The following is a 22,751-nucleotide window of genomic DNA, read 5'->3' on the forward strand; positions in this document are numbered from 1 at the left end:
TTTCATCAAATGCCTCTACTAATGCTAATGTACAACATGCTCAACAATTTTTTTTGAAAAAAGCAATTCAAAAGAACAGAGTTTGTTTCTATCAGGTTTTTTATTTATTTTTTTTTTTCAAACAGCTTCCAGAACATTATGTTATGTTATGGATATCATTTGGAGAAGAAGCATTACATGAAACACAAATGCTTCTGATAAAGAACCACTTGCCCATCCAACAATTTCTTACCAAGAACTAAATGCTTGTGATCCCCCATTCCCTTACTCTCTAGACCTTGCTCCCTTTAATTCTCAGCCTTTTGGCTAGATTTATTGTAGTATCTTTTCTTGTTAGATTAGACCTTGCTCCCCGTGGCACCCTAAATGTCAATGAAACTACTCTATATATCAAAAATGAGCAAGCTTTAATATATACTGCAATAAGTACCTCACATGTTTGTCACCCTTCCAAAATTGATAAAACAATTCACTCATGCTGGTGGGGCTTCAAACGACTCTGCAACAGCAGTCCATTTTTATACAGTAAAATTCAGTTATGCACTGCCCTTTCTCAACCGCCTCATCTTTTTAATAATGGGGTGCGAGAGAGAGTGTATGTTTCAGAAAAATTCCACCTATTTTCTGAATTTCCATCAGTGAAGTAGGTAGTGTTCATCATCACTGCACTGAATAGCAACTTTTACTAGAACTTATGAAGTGCACACACTGGTTGCCGACCGGGCTAGCCGGGTGGGTAAAGTGCCTGCCTGGCAACCCAAAGGTCATGGGTTTGAATCCCACCTTGGGCTTGGATCAGAGTAAATGCAAAAACTTTGGGAGGTGAATTATGGCCACAGAAGCCAATGCACCAACAACTAACAAAAAAACACATTGGTCATTTCCCCTAGAGGCAGAAAATCAATAATATGCATCTACTACATTCCAAAAAAAAAAAAAAAACCAGCTTTCATAACTATGAGAGCTGAAAGATACTGCCTTGGCTTGTATTGTTTAAAGTAGCATTTCCCAAATGGGGTTCCGCAGTACCCTGGGATTCTGTGAGGCAAAATTGAGGGTTCCATAAAAAAATAAAAAATTTTACACATTAAAAGTTAAAAATATTGTAGGTACGTTCATATCTGGCAGACGAGACAATATTTGGGTCATGTCGCTTTTACTGCACAGCTTGTGTACTAAACTGACTTTCTAATTGTAATCCAGAACCTGCACATTATATCTACTGTATACTACCGCACCTACCTACCTAAATGGTAAAAAAAAAGTCATGTAAAAAAGTTGAAGCTGTGCCACTTTCCAAAAAATAGTTTCGCATCGTATTCGTGGTCTTGCTGATAACATCCAGACAGAACCCGTTTCTCAGCTGCATCAATGTAGTTGCCTTCCCCATGGAAAAATGTAACTTCCAATTTAAAAGTATTTGACCTTGAACCAAGAAAATTTTTTTTTCCTGTGGCACATTTTTTTTTTATGTACTACGCTAAAAATATTTAAGGGGTTCTGTTATGTTGTACAAAATATAAAAGGGTTCTGTGACTAAATTTAATTGGGAAAAGCTGCTTTAAAGAGAAGTGAAGCAATACCACCTCATATGCTATAATATGCTCCAATACGTTTCTTCTAGTTGGAAATGAGGAAACAAATTTTCATCACTAATCAAAAACACATTTACAAAAACAAAAAGAGTTAACAGTTCCTACAAAATGTCAATGAAGAAGTTGTGGACATATTCAGGCATTCATTTTTTCTTAAGCTGTAAGCAAGTGGAAGAACTTGTGGGTTGGTCACTCGCACACTAGCAAGGCTTTTGTGGATTTATTGGATGATTGTTTTCTACACCAGCATGTTCGAGAGGCAACCAGAGGGAGTAATACTTTTGATCTGATTATCAGTAGTGATTCTTCATGCATTAAGAATCTGCACATAAAGGAACTACTAGGTGGCAGTGATCACAGTATACTGATGTGGGCATTTACTTAAAGATATAATTACCATTAGGGGTAAAGGAAAGGGTTTTTGCTTCTATAAAAGTGACTACGGTGGCCTGAAAAAATTTTTAAACTCTATACAGTGGTGAATTAATCTTGGAAGCTACTAGGCTTTTCATACCAACTAAGAGATATTATTATTCAAGGTTTAGGCCTAAATGGATATCAGATGAACTAATGAGACTTGTGGCAGAGAAGAAAAATGCATGGGATGCATATAAATTATCAGATGACACAGAAGCCTATGGTAGATATCAGAATCACAAAGGAGATTAGGCAGGCTAAGGCAGATTACAAGAAATTGTTGGCAAAGGAAAATAGCAAAGAGTTTTTTACTTACATAAACTCTAGAAGGAAAGGGATGAATCAGATTGGTCCCCTTGATATCGATGGTTCAACTGTTGAGGATCCTGCTCAGACAGATCACAAAATGAAGGAGTATTTTGCATCTACATTCACACAAGGAGTTGTTTAGGGAGAGGAATGACAGAAGTTTATCAAATTCGGAGGAGAAATTGTTGAAGTTAAACATAAGAAAGGCACCTAGGGTGGATGGGATCTATCCAGTTATATTAAAGGAGGCAGCAAAGGAAGTAAGCAAACCTAGCCATAATTATGAGAGCTTCCTTGGACTCGGGGGATGTACCCATGGACTGGAGATGCGCAAATGTGACCCCAATTCACAAAGGAGGATCTCAAAGGGTGACACAAGTAATTACAGACCTGTTAGTTTAACTTCTATTCCAAGGAAATTAATGGAGGCACTGGTTAAAGAAGTACCGCAGGATCATCTAGACAAGACTTAAGTTATATCTTGGAGACACAGCTCGGGTTTGTTAAGGGGAAGTCTTGTCTGACCAATTTTATTGGATACTATGATGTAGTCACAAAGGAACTGGATGCAAAGAATAATTTTGATATATTTTTGGATCTTAGAAAGGCTTTTGATACTGTTGCACATGGAAGACTGCTGCATAAGTTGGAGCAGTGTGGCATTGGAGGCAAATTGCTGCTATGGATAAAGGGATGGTTGAGTGGGAGAAGACAAAGAGTGGTAATCAATGGACAATGCTCTTCATGGACGAATGTTATTAGTGGAGTTCCCCAGGGTTCGGTGTTGGGTCCATTGTTGTTTTCTGTATTTATCAATGATGTTGATGAAAGTATATCAGGCTTAATGTTTGCAGATGATACGAAGGTTGGCAGGGTTGTTAATGACATTAATGACAGTATGCTACTGCAATAGGATCTAGAAAAGTTAGGCAGATGGGCTGACAAGTGGTAACTGAAGTTGAACATTGACAAATGCAAAGTACTGCATATAGGTAGCAGTAACCTCAGAGAAATATATCAACTGTGTGGTACTACACTCAGAGTAGTGGAGTATGAAAAAGACCTGGGGGGAATTGTGCAGTCAGATATGAAATTTTCTGAGCAGTGCAGACAGGCTGGCAGAGCAGGTCATGGGGTCTTGTCAATGATATACAGGCAACTCTCTGTTTACAAGTGGTCAACTTACGAACATTCGCTATAATGAATGTCACAATTAGTTCAAAATTTCTTAAAGTCGCTAATAGATAGGGTTCCTTATAAAACAAACCGCCAAATGTATAGCAAACATAACTGTAAGTTTTAAATAAATAAACTCTAAAAAAATCTATTTATTACAATAATTATCAGAAAATTATTAGATGATAATTATACTGAACTGTTCTTGGTTAATTAAACTAATCTAGCCAATTAAAAAAACGTTGGTTTACATGTCACGCCGTGTAGAATGTTTTCTCGTGGGAGAAAATGGCTGCAGCTTTTAAATCAATTTCTGAAGAGTTGGCAATCTTTGAAGAAGATGCAAATATGAAAATAATTTCAAAAGTGAAAAGAGGCATTTACGACTGTCTACCACGCTACAGTGATATTTTTGAATCAAAAAAGACTAACTGTGCAATCTTCTATAAAAAAAATTTTAAAAAAGTGGAAACCCAGCTGTTTCTTCATTATCAGACGCCCTTCCATACCTTACCTCATCTGCACCTAGTGTCACTTATGTAGAAATTACTGAACTGTGATGAAGATATTTATGAGTAAAAGTTGAATACAGTACATATGTATGTACAGTTCATATATTATGTTAGTACTTTAATACTATACTCATTTTCTTTATTTGTATTTTGTAACTCTTGATGTTTTTAATTAAAATTAACAAATAAGATATCTTGTTTTTTCATTCTTTTGTTATTTTATTTTACGTTACGTATACAATAAACCATAACGCATACATATATTATATAAAACGTATTGTACAGACCATTCGATGTTTAGTACGTGGTTTTAATGCTTTAAAATGGCTGCTAATGTACATAATACGTATCATAAAAGTTCAGGAATGCAAGATACACGTAACGAACAAAACATAACAAATATCTTGGAACGGAACTCATTTGTAAACCGAGAGTTGCCTGTACAGGAATTTTGCTAGCACAGATAAGGAGGTGATTATCCCTCTGTATAAGACAATGGTCAGGCCATACCTTTCAGTACTGTATACAGGTCTGGAGGCCTCATTTTAGGAAGGAAGTAGAGTTGCTAGAACGAGTAGGGAGAAGGGCAGCAAGATTGGTGACAGGAACAAAGGGGTGCTCTTACTAAGAAAGGGTTTTAAGTTCTGGAACTTGCAGTGTCTGGAGGCTAGACACCTGTGAGGTGATCTGATTGAGGTGTATAAGGCCTTGAATGGTTTGAGCAAGCTCAATGCTGATGGGAATCTTCCTCTTGTCCAGATTAGTTGCCTGAGGGGACAAATTCAAATTATGTAGAATAGATGTGCAGAAATTTGCCTTTAGCCAGCACGTGGTTGATTGCTGGAACAAACTTCCATCTGTCATTGTAAAAGTTGACAGCTTAAATAAATTCAAGGCAGAACTAGACAAACATTTGGAGTTAATGGATCAGTGAAATGGAAAGGATTTTTTTTTGGCTGATGCTATATAAGCTTGCTTTCTTGCATTGTATGCCTCTGCTAATGCTAATCCATAAAACACTAACATCCCAATGATACTGCTGTGGGGGGGGGGGGGGTCCCATACAGCTGCATAACTGCTTGAACACGTTCTTAGTTCCCCTCCTTCACAAGGAATCCAATCACTACCCATTTGAAGAAACAATCACTGACAGCTATTATGTCAAGACATAATAGCTGTCAGTGATTTGTCACTTTTATGACAGCTATTACTATTATGTCTGACACTATTATGTATTGGGTGACTGTGGGAAACTCGGGGACGTACCATGCCTGTGTTTATTTAGGAGGACGAACAACAGTAACTTCTTAACTTATTTACCAATATATTTGGTCGTATGTAAACATTCATCTGACTTATGCATTCTCATTATTGTAATACAACTATCAAATTCTGACAGCGAACAACAGATATACAGTTGAACTTGGTTATAATGAGCATCAAGGGGCTGACAAAATTTCCTCGTTATAACCATTATTCGCTATATCAGTGATAGCAAAGATGATGAAACCCCTGGGGCAGTTAGACAATGAACAAATTCTCAATAACTTGATAAAAAGATACCTTCAAAAAACAAGAGAAATATTAGAGAGAAAAAAAATAAGTATATACCTACATAGTATTTGTATATATGCTTGTATAAAATACAATACACTTAATATTAAACACTATTTGTTTGTAATTTTAAAACCATACACTTAATACTAAACACAATTTATTTCTTTGTAATTAAAAACGATTTCAATTAGTCTTTATTTATGAATCTAAATTGATGTTTGTTTTAAAGATTTTACTTTTATATTTCTTAAGTTTCCCCTTAAAACACTCAACACATTAAAAGTCTCATTACTTGCCTCAGTTCCTTCAAAAAAATTGATTGTGTCCATTTCAGCTTGAGCTTATCGGCACTGATTTTGATTCACTTTCACTTGTCATGATATCATTGTCGTTATCGTCTTTGTTGAGCATAGCATCTACAATGTCACTCTGTAGGAAGACCACTAGTTAACAAGTTGTAATCAACTCGTACATTTTTATAATGTTATCTGTTTTAAAACCTACAATGTTGTTACATAGCAACCATTCGAATAATGGTAAGTTGTTTTCTTTGTTTCCATCATCTTCATCTATGACTGAAAGTTCACTTGAATTTAATTTCGATTTCTTGAAGAATTCAATATGGTTATTGAAGTAACGTTCCACGCATCATTCAATAAATTTATAGCATCAACATCGATATAGACTTGGTAAGTTTCTGTACTCTTTGACTACAGAAACTAACTGGGACGGGTAGAGAAGGGCAACAAGATTAGTGAATGGAACAAAGGGGTGCTCTTACGAAGAAAGGCTTAAGTTTTGCAAATTACAGTGTCTGGAGACTAGGCACCAGCGAGGTGATCTGATAGAGGTGTATAAAGCCTTGAATGGTTTAAGCATGCTCAATGCTGATGGGATTCTTCCTCTAGCTCAGAAAAATCACCTGAGAGGGCATAAATTCAAATTGAGGAAAGACAGATGTAGGATAGACGTGCGGAAATTTGCCTTTAGCCAGCAGGTGGTTGGTTGGTGGAACAGACTTCCATCCCTTGTGGTGGAGGTTGATAGCCTAAATAAGTTTAAGGCTCAGCTGGACAGGTATTTTGAACGAACAGAGGGGTGAAGTGGAAGTGGGTTTTTTTTTTTTTTTTTTTGGCTGATGCTGCATAAGCTTGCTTTCTTGCATCAAATGCCTCTACTAATGCTAATGCTAATGTCACGCACCAAACCCTGTTTTTCCAAGTGGAAACTTTCATATTCTTTCCTCTAAATGACCTTTAAGCTGTTATAAATCCCTAGCTTTTCAAATTCCCAAACTATTAGTGAAATATGAGGGGGCGGTAATTTTCCTTCTATCCTGCTTCTCTTCCTTTTGCCTACTCATCTCCCCCCAACACTTTTGAAATATGACAATGGAACGTGCCTGGGCCACACACACACACACACACACACACACACACACACACACACACACACACACAGCCTTTGACATGTGCTCGCTTCCCCTTTGAAGATGGTATAGATGAAAAGCACCCATCAAGCTTCAGGTAATCTTCTCCCATTATACTCTCAATTATTTGCCATGCATGGATTTAAGGTAAAAGCTTATTTTTATTCCTTTGTGTTGTTGCAAGGTTTTTCCTTTCCTATAAGCAAGTCTATGAAACAATTTCCATCTATTCTGATTACATCTTATGTGGATGCAGTTATTCATGGAAAATATCTCAGGTAAGAGATATTTTCCACTTAAAATATAATCTTAAGATCCCATTTATTATATTTAGTATTCTGTTTTTATTTTTGATTTGGTTAAATTTCAAAACATTGATTGAAATTCAAAATGAGGACTCAGATTCTCTACAAGAGAAAATCACAATAGTATGCCATCTGTCCGATTTTACAATTATTAGCAGGCCTCAATCACATAAGTTGTCTGCCCAACATGTCTAATTAAAAAAACTGTGATTGGAAGAACAATAAAACATTTCCAAAGATAAATATTTTGAATATTCACCTTTGGACAGCATATTTTGGAAGCCAAAGGCACACATACTGAAAATGTTTTTACAAAGTTTCTTCTCTCCCACAACTGCGAAGTCCTGAGAGCATGAATATGTTAATGTATATCATATATATTTTAAATATGTTGAATTAAAATGAACAACTTTTTGGAAAGACCCTGTATATATTATTGCTGCTCTTACCTGCAGATATGTGATCCATATGAACTTGAAGAGGAACATCTAGTTTTCTTAAATCAAAGGTATACAGACTACACGAAGATTTAAAAGATAATAAAATAAATATTAGATGAAGAAATAAATAAAATTATTTCAAAAAGCAGACATAGATAATTTCCATTCAGCAGAAATTTGCAGCTATACCTTTTTCTTTGGTATTTCTTTTTGAAGATAAAAGTTGCGTGGATACAAGTCTGGTGGATATGGAAGTCAAAAAATACAGTTGATAACCCTATCTTTGAAAACATTGTATTGTGTGTATGTGTGTGTGTGTGTGTGTGTGGTGGGGAGAGATATTTAGAAGTTGCCCATGATTAAAGCCATGAAGTAGTGGTATTCTGTGTTTGCTTGATGAAAAACCATATACGCTTTAGACAAATTTCTTTGCTTGCTTGATGAAAAACCAGCATTTCTGGGAAGGTAAAAAAAATAAAATAAAAAATTATATATAATCTATTATGAAATATTGGAATAGATATAAAAGGTATGTCAGATCAGATTAATGCCATCAATTGTAAACTGAATATTACATCAGTCTGTAATCTAATTACTATTGTAATAGTATAATTTGTACTACATAGGTATACAGTAAGTGGTAATCAATGGACACTGCTCTTCGTGGACAAATGTTATTAGTGGAGTTCCCCAGGGTTCAGTGTTGGGCCCATTGTTGTTTTGTATATTTATCAATGATATTGATGAAGGTATACCAGGTTTAATGTCCAAATTTGCAGATAATACAAAGGTTGGCAGGGTTGTTAATGACAGTAAAGACAGTATGCTACTCTAACTGGATCTAGATAAGTTGGGCAAATGGGCTGAAAAGTGGCAACTGAAGTTTAACATTGACAAATGCGAAGTACGGCATATGGGTAGCAATACCCCAAGAGAAATGTACCAACTGTGTGGTGCTACACTCAGGGCAGTGGAAAGTGAAAAAGGGGTAATTGTGCAGTCAAATATGAAGTTTGCTGAGCAGTGCAGAGGGGCCGCCAGGGCAGGTCATGGAGTCTTATCAATGATATATAGGAATTTTGCTAGCAGGGACAGGGAGGTGATTATTCCGTTATACAGGTCTGGAGGGCCTCATTTTGGGAAGGATATAGAGTTGCTAGAATGAGTACAATGAAGGGCAACAAGATTGGTGAGGGGAACAAAGGGGGTGCTCTTACCAAGAAAGGCTTAAGTTCTGCAAATTGCAGCACCTGCGAGGTGATCTGATTTAGGTGTATAAGGCCTTGAATGGGTTGAGCAAACTGAATGCTGATGGGAAACTGAATGCCTCTTTGCTCAGATTAAGAACCTGAGGGGGCACAGATTCAAATTGAGGAAAGAAAGTTGTAGAATAGATGTGCGGAAATTTGCCTTTAGCCAGCGGGTAGTTGATTGATGAACAAACTTCAATCTTTTGTTGTGGAAGTTGATAGCCTAAATAAATTTAAGGCTGAGCTGGACAGGCATTTGGAATGAATGGAGGGGTAAAATGGGAGGGTTTTTTTTGTATGATGCTGCATAAGCTTGCTTTCTTGCATCGTATGCCTCTACTAATGCTCTGTAATCTAATTACAGACTGATGTAATGTTCAATCTACAATTGAGGCATTAATCTGATCTGACATACCTTTTACATCTATTCCAATATTTCATAATAGATTAAATACAAATACATAGGGGACTGCCTGAGTTTTGACTTGTCTACCACGATTCTACCTATAACTTCCCATCTTTTTTACTACCTTTTTTAATACACTTTGAATACCTATATAGTACCAATTATACTCTTACAATAGTAATTGCGCACACGCACGCACACACACACACACTTTATTATATATTTTGTAAGGCCTATGTAGCTGAGTGGTCAGATCAAGAGTGCAATAGAACACACTTTTTGAGCATACCGGGGCTGAAGCTGCTGACTGCTAAATATGGCCGATTTGCACTGGACTAGCATGGCAGATTATGGTCCATTCCTTCAACCTGATTTGTTGAGGAAGCCTCCACCCTGCAGTGGATTGACAATGGCTGCAGATTTATTATTTTATATATTTTGTATTATTATAACAAAATAATCATGTTTATTATGCATTGTTAGGAATGGGCTATTTATATGTAGCATTAATGCTATTGTTGCAATTAGATATTACACGCATGTGATTTTAATTTGTTTTATTGTTTATCCGTTTTTGTGTATTGGATTTCAGGCATTTTTAGCCTAATGTATCTGATTTTGTGTAGCATTTCAGGCATTTTGCAATGGTGCTAATAACAAATTTCAGAGCTGTTAGTGGCAACATATATGCTTATACTTAAGACTTAATATACAATGTTAAATATATACTAACCTAGACACTAAATCTAAACTGCCTAGAAATTAACAAAAAAAGAAAGAATAATCCTCTTTATTATGGATTGTTAGGAATGTGGCTTTAATGCTATTGTTACAGTTAAGAATTAGACATTACATGCATGTGATTTGACTTTGTTTTATTATGTATCCGATTTTGTGTAGCGAATGTAGTATAATATGGTGCATTTCAGCCATTTTTAGCCTAAAAGTGCTGACTATAGTTGTTAGCAGCAACATATATGCCTATACTTAAAAGAATTAATCTACAATGATAATTATATATTAATCTAGACATAAAATTTAAACTGCCTAGAAATTAACAAAAAAAAAAAGAAAGATAAAAAAAAGAGAAAAAAACTCATTCATTCACATGGCCATCACTCTGCTACTCCTCAGGAACTTTGAACGACTAGATAGCCAAATGAAACGAATGATTCATGCATACCCATTTCTGTTGTCCCAGTAACAGTTTTACTAATTTTAATTAATCTCATTTAGTGTGGCCAAATGTAAATTTATGATAACTGGTATTGGAACCCAAATCTCTACAGGTATATATCAGATAATTCTAAATTCAAAATTATTTCAACTAAATACAGTATTTACCAGATACCTCTGGAAACCATGTGTGACAAACTGGGAAGAAAAAGGGAGTGACTAGTATTTGCTGCTGATTATACTGCTTGCAAGGGTGCCACCTGGCTAACTGTTACCTTGCAATGACCTGGTATATAATATTAATTTAAATATTCGCTACTTTAAATAATAAACATTAAGTTAATGGCAATATTTTGAATAGATTAAAGGCTAATTTTAATTAACTAATAGTGTAAATTTAATTTAAAAAAAAAAATAATAAATAAAAAAAAAAAAAAAATATATATATATATATATATATATACTGATGGGCCAAAACATTATGACCAGCGAGTTGTTATGCAAATCGAAGCAACTGCAGGTGAACTACGGCACGTGCGCGGGTCGGGACACAGTATAAAAAACACCTGATACTGAGCTCCGTTAATCAGTGTTAATCTTGTTCTTCGGATGGGAAATGCAGTGGACTTGAGAGTTTGACAAAGGCCAAATTGTAATGGCCAGACGACTGGGTCATAGTATATCTGAAATGGCACGGCTGGCCACTGCTCATGGTCAGCCGTGGTTAGTACCTACCGAAAGTGGTCCACAAACCGTTGGACGACTACGGCTCATCGATGCTTGAGGTGAGCGAAGGCTCTCCCGGATGGTACGTTGCAACTGTGGCACAACTTGCCAGTAATTGGAATACTGGTGATGGGAGTAATGTATCATGACACACAGTACATCTAACCCTGCTGAAAATGGGGCTGCATAGCCACAAGCTATTCCGATGCCCATGATAACCACGGTTCACTGGTGACAGCTTCTACAATTGGCATGCGAGCATCGAAACTGCACCTCGATTGATTGGAAGAAGGTCATCTGGTCCGATGGATCATGTTTCCTGTTGCCCCGTGTAGCCAGCCGGGTACATGTGCGTCATTTACCTGGGGAAGTGATGGTACCTGGATGCACCGTGGGATGAATACAAGCCGGTGATGGCAGTGTCATGCTTTGGGCGATGTTCTGCTGGGATAACTGGGTCCAGCCATCCATGTGCCAGGCACTCTGATGTCTACTACCTACCTAAACATCACTGCTGACCAGGTACACCCTTTCATGGCAACGGGCTTCCCTTCTGGCAGTGCTATCTTTCAACAGGATAATGTGCATTGCAACACCGTCGGATTGTTTGAGACTGGTTCAAGGAACATGAGGAAGACTTCCAAATATTGCCTTGGCCTCCAAATTCCCCAGACATCAACCCCATTGAGCATCTGTGGTTTGTGTTGGAACAGCAGCTCCGATCTGCAGGGTCTCAACCATGGATCTTGTAGGAGTTAAAGGATATGCTGGTTACATGTTACCACAAGACACATTTAGAAATCTTGTAGCGTCCATGCCTCACCAGGTACGAGCTGTTTTGGCTGCACTTGGAGGACCAACATCATATTAGATAGGTGGTCATAATGTTTTGGCTCATCGGTGTACATATATACAGTATTACTTAAATCTTTGCCCAAAAATCAACCAAACTTGATCATTGCAGGGGAGAGAGAGAGAGAGAGAGAGAGAGAGAATTAATAAATAAATAAAGGTATCCTGCCCTGATAACACAAGGACTTTTCCCACCTGGTGAGGAAGAATAGCAGTCATGATCACTGTGCTAGCCATGATGGCTCCCTGAACTGCTCTCAATGAGCTGCTCACTATCACACGAATAATCATGCTCACACGAACAGATCTGCTGAAGTGGAAATAGCAGTGTCTGGGTACAACTCACTTAGAACTGTATCAAACTGAATCATTGAAATTTTAATAATAAAATTAAATTACCAGATATTTTTTATTTAAACACTAACTTATGATCATAAACAAACAAAGAATATAAATAAAGCCTTGTCACATATCACACCTGCCAACAAAATAGATAAAGGCATTAAAAATGTCTTTAAAAATTGTACATATCTGTTATTGTCATAAGAACAAGCTAGAACACTTCTTCAAGATTAATAATCACAAGGGATGACCAAAGAGTTATTAGATTGTATTAAAAAAAAATAATAATAAATTAAAAGGTCATTTAACAGGCATTCCATGCTGTTACCCCCAAAATAATCTCTCTGATACAAGAAGTCCGCTCATTCTGCCACCGTCCAAAGCATTCTATAGCCCATTTTATGATCCCATATCAGCATGAATTGCAATTCAAGGGTTTAGTGTCAAACAACGTTAACTACAAAATGATTTTGTAATTAACCAAAAAAAAGTCATTTGATATTTTCTTGGTACCAGAAATGTACTTATAGCCTAAGCTAGAGAATTGTATCTCTCCAGTACTAGAGAGATACAGTTCTATGACACGATATGCATTGTTATTTGTATAAAGTAAAACTAAAGTTATCGCAAAAAGAAAATGCAATTTTGCAGTTAACATTGCTTGACGCAAAATGCTCGAATTGTGGTAGAGTAAAATCTGATTACAACAAAAGTCATTGGGTCACGGGGGAGAAGAAGAAGACCAATCGTTTGTTGTACTGAAATTTCACATCACCGAAATCACTGAAAATTAGTTCTAAAGAAATATTATTTCAATAAATGAATTCTACTTCACTTTTCTCATATATTAGTATCAGTATTAGATGTGGCAAATGATGAAAAGTTTATCTTTTCATCATTTGAGGTGTAGGGCAGATGCCCTCGAAAAAATTAATATGAGGGGCCTGTCAAGCTCTCAGCTGCCCGACTCAATGCCAGAGCTCACTATTGTGCATCAGGCAACACAGCGGCAATCTCCAAGGCCAAATGCACTGGACCCACAGGAGTTAGTTATTGTTGGTGACTCTATTGTCAGGGAGACATATAATATTTTGTGTAAAAAGAATAGATGGAATAGGACCAAGGTATGTCTGCCAGGGGCAAAAGTTGATGATGTTGTGAAGCAGATATCATCTTTTAAGGGCACAAAGAATGATACTGTTGTACATGTTGGCACCAATAACATTAAGAGTAGGAGATCTGCAGATTGACTTAACAAGTACAGGTCAATGATGAAAAAAAAAAAAAAAAAATCGTGAGTTAGGGTTAAGTGTCTGCAATTCTGCCCACACATGATAGGAGGAAGTACAAAGTGAGAGCCCTGTCAATCAATTCCACCCTAGAGGGATTGTGCAAGGCTCATGGGGTAGAATTTTTTTCAGCATGGTCTGTGCTTGTTAACAGGAGAGACTGCTTCTACAGGGATGGGATACACTTAAATAGAAAGGGTGCAAGAATATTTGCTGATGCTATTGAGGCAGTGTTAGGTGGGTCGGAAAACTACTTGCTAGCTTGGGGGGGGGGATTCACAGACCAAAAGGTTAAAAGTGGCTGCAGGCAGGAGGTGAAGGTGATTCTACCACTATTTCTATTAGAATAAGCAGCAGCCTGGGGGTTTCAGGGAATGATGGAAGTCATCATGAAACAAATAAATATATGGGATGTGTTAGGGTAACTAAGAATAAGAATAGGTGCAAGTATACGAATGCTAGAAGTGCAGTAAATAAATTTGATGAACTTGAAGTGTTGATCAAGACATCAAAGGCAGATATTGTGGGGATATCAGAGATGTGGTGTCACACAGATATTAGGAATGCAGAATTGGAATTTGGGGAGTACAATGTGTACAGAAAGGATAGACAGGATAGGAAGGGGGGAAGGGGTTATGCTGTTAATTAAGAAAAACATAAAATCAAAGGATTGTTTTGTTTGTTTGTTTATTTGGTTTTTAGGAGCATTGGCAACTAAAGCCATGTTACTCCGGGATATGCGGTGGTCATTCCCCGACCTTTCCGCATCTTCCGGATTTGGTGGTGATGGGCTCGAACCCCGGTCTAATCAAGAAGCATGTGCTATGCACTGCTGCTCCTTCCCACCTGGCTACGGAGGCACCTAAAATCAAAGGAAGTGCATTCAGTTGACATATATGGACAGTGCAATGTTGAGCCACTGTGGTGTGATATAAGCACTGGGAAAGCAAAAATAAGAGTAGGAGTGTGTTATAGGCCTAATGACTCAAATGAGTACAACAAACAATTGTACAGAGAAACAGAGCGGGCTAGTAAATCAGAATGTCTTATACTGGGGGATTTTAACTTCCCAGATACTGACTGGAACTTGTGGGTTGGTCACTCACACACTAGCAAGACTTTTGTGGATTTATTGGATGATTGTTTTCTGCAGCAGTATGTTCGAGAGGCAACCAGAAAGGGTAATACTCTTGATCTGATTATCAGCAGTGATCATTCATGTATTAAGAATTTGCAGATAAAGGAACCACTAGGTGGCAGTGATCACAGTGTACTGATGTGGGATTTACTTAAAGATATAATTACCATCGTGGGTAAAGGAAAGGGTTTTTGCTTCTGTAAAGGTGACTACGGCTGTCTCAGACAGTTTTTAAAATCTGTACGGTGGGACCAACTGATGATGTTACCAACAGAAAATTCTAAGTTGGAAGCATTCAAGGAAATAATCATGGAAGCTACTAAAAGTTTCATACCTATTAAGAAATATTGTTCAAGGTTTGGGCCTAGATAGTTGTCAAATGAACAAATGAGACTCGTGGCAGAGAAGAAAAATGCATGGGATGCATATAAATTATCAGGCGACACAGAAGCCTGTGATATATATAAGAAAGTCTGTAATCAAGTCACAAAGGAGATTAAGCAAGCGAAGGCAGATTCTTGAGAAATCTTTGACAAAGGATGCTAAGAAAAACAGCAAGGATTTCTTTACTTATATAAACTCTAAAAGAAAGGGGATGAATCAGACTGGTCCACTTGATATCAATTGTTCGACTGTTGATCCTGCTCAGATAGCTAACAAACTGAAGAGTATTTTGCATCTACATTCACACATGGGGAGTTATTAAGGAAGGAAAATGAGGAGAAATTGTTGAACATAAGAAAGGCACCTGGGGTGGATGGGATCTATCCAGTTATATTAAAGGAGGCGGCAAAGGAAGGAAGCAAACCCTTAGCCATAATTATGAGAGCATCCTTGGACTCAGGGGAGGTTCCCACGGATTGGAAATATGCCAATGTATCCCCAATTCACAAATGGGGATCGAAGAGTGACACAAGTAATTACAAACCAGTTATTTTAACTTCTGTTCTAGGTAAAATAATGGAGTCACTGGTTAAAGATGCATTGCAGGATCATCTAGACGAGACTGCAGCAATAATTGAAGCATTGACATGAGAAAGGTAGTAAGTTCCAAAAATTCAACTTTTCATTTTTTGCAAGGAAAAGGTTGTAAATGCCAATGCCAGTAGCACAGAGAAAACAGTCCATAAGTAATACTGAACAGGTTGAAAACATTGCCGCAGAGAAGGTAGTAACTCCCTCACGCCATCCATAAGGTTTCCAGATGAATTTCCCGACTAACAAATGATAGTGTTTGTTTGTATTATAATTCGGGTTTCTACAAGTCAGCATGCCTGCAAAACCTCATACTTTTAAAATGGTAAGTTTAAATATTGATGTTGTGGGTATAATCAAACTTATGAAACCTTTATAAACATAACCAAATATTTTCTTTTCCATGCTACATTAAGTGTCATGATTTCACTCAACAGCAAATAAGCACACTTCATGCCGATTTTTGGAAACAGACGTCAGATGTGCAAGGTATGTTTCTGATGGGTCTGATTAACATTGTCAACATTCAGAGAAGGAGACATGAAAAATATGATCCCGCTTCAAGTAAGAGGCAAGTTTCTGTTTACCCTCTGACAGTGGTCATGTGCAAGTATGCAGCAGATCATTTAAAGACATGTTAGGGCTACCAGACAAACGTGTTTATACTTTGATAGAAAAGAAGGGGGAACAATATTTTCAAAAACCACAGGGGGAAAAAAACCCTAACTCACATGCCCACAAGGTAAAATACACTGAGGAGGATAAACAGCATATCAAGGTTCATATCATGTCATTTCCTACTGAAGAAAGTCATTATTCTCGGCATAAATCATCAAAACATTACCTGAGCCCTGATCTCAACATACACAGAATGTATCAGGCGTTCAAATTATTGTACCCTGATTGTAAAATTGATCACAGATTTTACCGGAGAATTTTTAAAAGGGAGTTGTCATTTCATCGCCCTCATGCTGATACTCGCACTTGTTACTTACTAAAGAACAAAATAAATTGCGCTGTTGGGCCCAACAAGTTTGCCTTGATTTCAAAGAAAGAATTACATTTAAGGAAAGCAGAAGGCTATGAAAACTCTCAACTACAATAAAACGATGTCATGAATGACCTCAAGCACAATATGTATGTTGAGCATGGACATGCAACAGTTAATTTTTACTCCTACTTTAACACATTCACTATAAAAAAGTATGTTTTATAGCAGGCAGCTAGCAAATTACAACTTTTGCCTTCACTTTGGTGACACAGGGCACAGTTTTATGTGCTTGTGGCATGAGGGCTCTGCTGGTCATGGTGGGAACGAGGTCGTATCTTGCGTCCTTAAAGTGCTTTCATCCTACATCAAAGCCAAAAAAAAATTACAAATATGGTGCGATAACTGCACGGGCCAAAATAAGAATCGAATGGTTTTAATGGTTCTGATTTATATTATTGCAAAGAACTATTTTGATTCTGTGGACTTGAAATTCCTGGTTTCGGGACACTCACACATGCCATGCGACAGGGAATTTGGCATCAGAGAAGAGAAAAAAACAATGTCAGACCATGGTTCCGGAAGAAGTAGCTGAAATGTTCGAAGTGCTAAAGTTTTCAAGCCATATAATGTAATAATGATGAAGGATGAGGACTTTTTTGACTTTGCCGCTGAATGTGATAAATTTTTAAAATCAGCACCCTCAGCTGGATTAGACTCTCAAGAGCCAATTTCTGTATAATTAAAACGAGACAATCATTTAATGACATGGAAATGTGGAAGGAGCACGAAATCTTCAAAAAAGGACAGTCGTTCAGGGTCATCATCAACTTGCAGAGCTTAAACCCTTGGAAGAAGTACAGTCATCAATGAGGCCAAAAAAAAGGGACTTATTATCTATGTTGGATTTCCTGGAAGAAAAGTATCATGCATTTTACAGGAAAATCTGTGCCTAACATAAAACATAAATGAATTATAGTTTCACATAGGACTGATTTCCATATTGGATTTCCTAGAATGAAGAAATTTACAGAGAAAATTGTGCCTAATTTTTCAAATTGAATTTGTAACACATAACCTGAGTGTATAGTTTCAATTTGCAAGTATTTGTTGTAATAAAGTCAGTAACAAAGTGATCACAAATCGTTTTTTGCTTCCCCTGAAAAGTTTCATTTTTGGCACTTACTAACCTTCCCATGTCAACACCTCAATTCAGACAGGTAGAAAATGAAAAAGACCTGAGAGTAATTGTGCAGTCAGATATGAAGTTTTCTGAGTAATGCAGACAGGCAGCAAGAGCAGGTCATGGGGTTTTGTCAATGATATAAAGGAATTTTGCTAGCAGAGAAAAGGAGGTGATTATCCCTTTGTATAAGGCAATGGTCAGGCCACGCCTTGAGTACTGCATACAGATCTGGAGGCTGCATTTTAGGAAGGACGCAGATTTGTTTGAGCATGTACAGAGAAGGGCAACAAGATTGCTAAGGGGAACAAAGGGATCCTCTTACCAAGAGAGGCTTAAGTTCTGCAAATTACAGCAGCTGGAGACTAGACACTGAGGTGATCTGATTGAAATGTATAAGGCCTTGAATGGGTTGAGTATGCTGAATTCTGATGGGATTCTTCCACTTCCTCAGATTACAAACATAAGGTGGCATAAATTCAAATTGAGGAAAGACAGTTGATCTGGTTCATCATGAAACAAACGGTAGTTTGTTCCATAACGAATGCTGGCTAAAGGCGGAAATTTGTCTTTAGCCAGTGGGTGGTTAATTGCTGGAACAAACTTCCATCTGTTGTTGTGGAAGTAGATAGCTTAAATAAATTCAAGGAGGAACTGGACAAACATTTAGAGGGAATGGCTGTGTGAATTTTTTTTTTTTTTTTTTTTGGCTGATGCTACATATGCTCATATGCTTGATTTCTTGCATCACATGCCTCTATTACTATTACTATCTAGTTATTCCTTGAATTTATAAAATCTACTGACATTAATGAGAGAGAGAGAGAGAGAGAAGAAAGAAAAAAACAGATTTAAGTGTGCTCCAACAATCAAATACCCACTCACTGAATAAAAATTTCCACATCTATCCTGCTACTTTCCTCCCACAATTTGAATTTATGCCCTCTCATGAGATCAGTCTGAGAAAGAGAAAGAATGCCATCAGCACTGAGCTTACTCAATCCATTGTCAGAATAAGCTAGAACAAGTCTTCAAAATTAATAATCAAATGGGATGTGACCAGAGTTATTAGATTGTATTAAAAAAAATAATAATAATAATAAAAAGGTCCTTAAACCAGTGGTTTTTTTTAATAACAGCACCCCTAAGTAATTTATTTTATGGCACCCCTACTCAATTTTCTGCCTGTTAGACCAGATTCTCTCTCTCTCTCTCTCTCTCTCTCTCTCTCTCTCTCTCTCTCTCTCTCTCCCTGTATATATATATATATATATATATATATATATATATATAGACAAATGTATTTGATCACTGTATTGAGTAGGGTTGCTGACCTGTCAAGTGTAATTAAAATGGAATAAATTGAGAATGCCTGCAAGGTAAAAGCAGATTACCTGAAATTAAGATTAACTTAAAAATAATATGAAAATAATAAAAATGGTACCTAATGCTGTAGGTCCTTGGAATTTAACTACATCTTCATAGGGTCGGCAGTCAAAACCGTAGGAGCAATAGCAATAGGTAAGGTTTCTGTTATGATGTATATGTAAGAAAACATATACAAAGGGTACTAGGAAAGTTTTGCAATACAGCTTTGTTTATTTAATTTTTTCAAAGTAATTTCCTCTACATTCAATACACCTCTCCATCCTCCGAAACCAATCTTTAAACCAGTTCTGCCAAGTTTCACTAGGGAGTAAAGCACACTCGTTGTCCCAAGCCCGTAGAAGGTCCTCATCACTGGAAAACTGCCTCCCTTTTAGCTTCATTTTCACATGCGGGAACAGTGCAAAGTCGCAGGGAGCAAGGTCTGGACTGTAGGGAGGGTGTTTCAGTCCTGTCGTGGTCAAATATTCGGTGCAGGCTTTGGCGCGGTGAGCTGGAGCATTTTCGTGATGGAGGTACCAGGTGTCCATTCTTGATTTTGGCCGCAGGTTCTTCATAGATCCAATGACTTTAGGCAGGCATTGTTCAGTATACCACTTAGCTGTGACTGTCTTCTGCGTGTCCAAAACGACACGTTCCACAATTCCACTCGATTTGAAAAATACAGCTATCATTTTCTTCTTTACAGATCAGGATTTTCTGACAATTACGGGTGTGTCGTCATCATCAAAGACCCAAACTTTGTTTTGAGCCTTGGTCGGCAGATCGTAATAGTACAGCCAAGTCTCGTCACCTGTCACGATGTTGTTCACATACCGAGATTGTCCCTTATCAAACTTTTTTAACATCTCCCGGCACCAAGTCACACATCGTGTCATCTGCTCTTCAGTCAGTTGATGCGGCACCCAGAGAGAACAAAGTTTCTTCACATGCAAATGATCTTGCAGAATCGAACGAATTGCTGGTGCATTTAGGCCCAAAGTATCCTCTATCTGTTGGTAGGTCACTCGCCTGTTTTCGTCAAGCATTTTCCTCACAGCAGTAACGTTTTCCTCCGTAACTGACGTTCGTGGCCTTCCCGGCCTCTCAGAATCCTCCAGAGTGAAATTTCCCCTTTGGAATTCTCTATACCACCTGAATATCGTTGTACGATGTGGACAATCATCATCTAGTGCAAGAGTCATTTCTTCTAAGCACTGGTCTATGGTTAAACCACGCACGAAATTATACCGCAAAACTGTCCTTATCTCATTTCGTGACCACGATGCCATCGCAAGCACTTTACACTCTCACTAATAATGAATAACTGAGCCCATCGACTTGGCGCGGTGGCTACTATGCACGTATGAACATGTCTCAACATGCAGCAACAAGCAGCTTCCTGTGATTCATTGTTGCGTCATATTGCAAAACTTTCCTAGTACCCTTTGTACATCATAGCCGCCCCAACAGAGAACAAAGAGTAAGGAATAAAAAAGAATATAATTCAAAAATAAATAAATAAATAAAAGTAAAATGCTAAAATAAAACTGATAAATTCTGTCAAAGGAAAAGATGCTAAAATAAAACAGATAAATTCTGTCAAAGGAAAAAAGAGTGAAAGTATGAAAGAAGGAAAAATGCCCAGTTTGAAATTTAAACAAAGTAAACTTGGGATGAAAGAATAAAGTCAGGTATATTTCACAACTTACTGTAGGATCAGACCGGAGACGGTGAAATTAGCAGAGTGAAGCGAACGTAGGGCTGTATGTGGGGACCAAAAAATGAGCTGACAGTTCTATGTATATTTGTATCAGCTGAGGTAAGCCCAAGTGTGTGTGTAGGGGGGGGGGTGAAATGATCAAAGTGAACCATGCCCGTGTGACGGGGAAATAAGCAAACAAACAAATGAGACAGATATGTTAGTAAAGGAAGAATAAATGACTATCAAACGAGTGTTGAAAAGACACACAACTTTGCTTAAGACAAAAAAAAAAGCGATAGCAGAAGGATGCAGAAGGATAGCATCTTGATATTGCTTTCAGCCAGCCTAATCGTGCACAAGAAATAAATTGTAGTGTTAAAGGACAGCAAAAAGCAAGTGGAATATAGTTATGCTCGGGCTGTCCAGGGTTGCAAAAACCTGTACCAAAGTCAGCCCTTGGATGGAGGACTGGACATATGCCTCGTGTTTAAGTCAGTATTGGTATTGTTATTGCAAATATTGGACTGAACAATGTCAGTGAAGAAATATAAAAAGAAAATAAAAATAATCATAAAGACGACAAAATAGTAAGTAAGTCATAACAAAACAAAATACCCCCATCACTGTGGGCACAAGCTTTCTACACCGTGAGACACGACAGGCCCTAGACTACGCCATGAGATACAGCATATACCCCCCCCCCAGCCTCTGTAGTGTCTCAAGGTGTAGAAAGCTTGTGCCCACGGATTGGCTCATGATTGGGGTATTTTGTTTTGTTATGTCCTACTTACTATTTTGTCGTCTTTATGATTATTTTTATATTTCTTCACTGACAATGTTCACCGTCATATCACCGAAATTCTGGAACCCACTGCTATCCCCTTTCTTACTGGGCTGACGCCATTTTTCAACAGGACAGTGGCCTAACACATACTGCAGGGACTTCCTCTAAGTACCTTCATCTCCAGCCAGTCCCCAGGGCTATGATTGGATGCCATCTACAGGGCCACCCAAAGCTAGCACAAACCACAGATTTCCTGCAGACCAAGTGGAAAAGGCTATTCAACACCTCTAAGATTCAATACTGAGACACTTAGCATGTTGGATTTATATCGTATTGATCTATCCATTATTTTGTCATTAAATGTGTTCACACCCACATTTATGTCTGCGACTTTCATCACTTGTTTCTTAACTGTTTGGCTATAATTACTCAAAGTATCCTCTCTATATTCCTGTTCCTTCATGGTGCTGCAATTTAATGTTAGAGTTCTTAGGTTTCAGAAAAGCTTTTGATACTGTTGCACATAAAATACTGCCATACAAATTGGAGTGGCATAATATTAAGGACAAGTTACTGCTATGGATAAATGGGTGCTGACATGGGAGAAGACACTGGTTATCAATGGGCTACTCTTCTTGAACTAATGTTATTAATAATATCCCAAGGGTTCAGTGCTGGACCCATTGTTATTCTTCTTAGTTATATCAGGCTTAATGTCTAAGTTTGCAAAGTTACTGTCATTAGGCAGATGGGCTAAGGAATGGCAATTGAAATTTACCATTGACAAATATTTAATGTATTGCACTTAAGTAATCGTAATCCCCGACTCAAT

The 22,751-nt window shown here is 37.6% G+C and overlaps 1 protein-coding gene across 2 annotated transcripts in view; it reads right to left on the reverse strand.

Moving 5' to 3' along the window:
• The window catches only part of LOC150084428 (DDB1- and CUL4-associated factor 13), a 175,960-nt gene that overhangs the window by 37,942 nt on the left and 115,267 nt on the right, over nt 1–22,751 (reverse strand). For both annotated transcript variants that reach the window (XM_090375218.1, XM_090375219.1), the window contains one exon: nt 7,750–7,817. In XM_090375218.1, coding sequence (XP_090231344.1) covers nt 7,750–7,817 — 68 coding nt within the window. The remainder of the gene's footprint in view (nt 1–7,749; nt 7,818–22,751) is intronic.

This window comes from Mastigoproctus giganteus, chromosome 6 (assembly GCF_048544385.1).
Source record: "Mastigoproctus giganteus isolate SK-2022 chromosome 6, ASM4854438v1, whole genome shotgun sequence".
Classification (NCBI taxonomy): Eukaryota; Metazoa; Arthropoda; class Arachnida; order Uropygi; family Thelyphonidae; genus Mastigoproctus; species Mastigoproctus giganteus.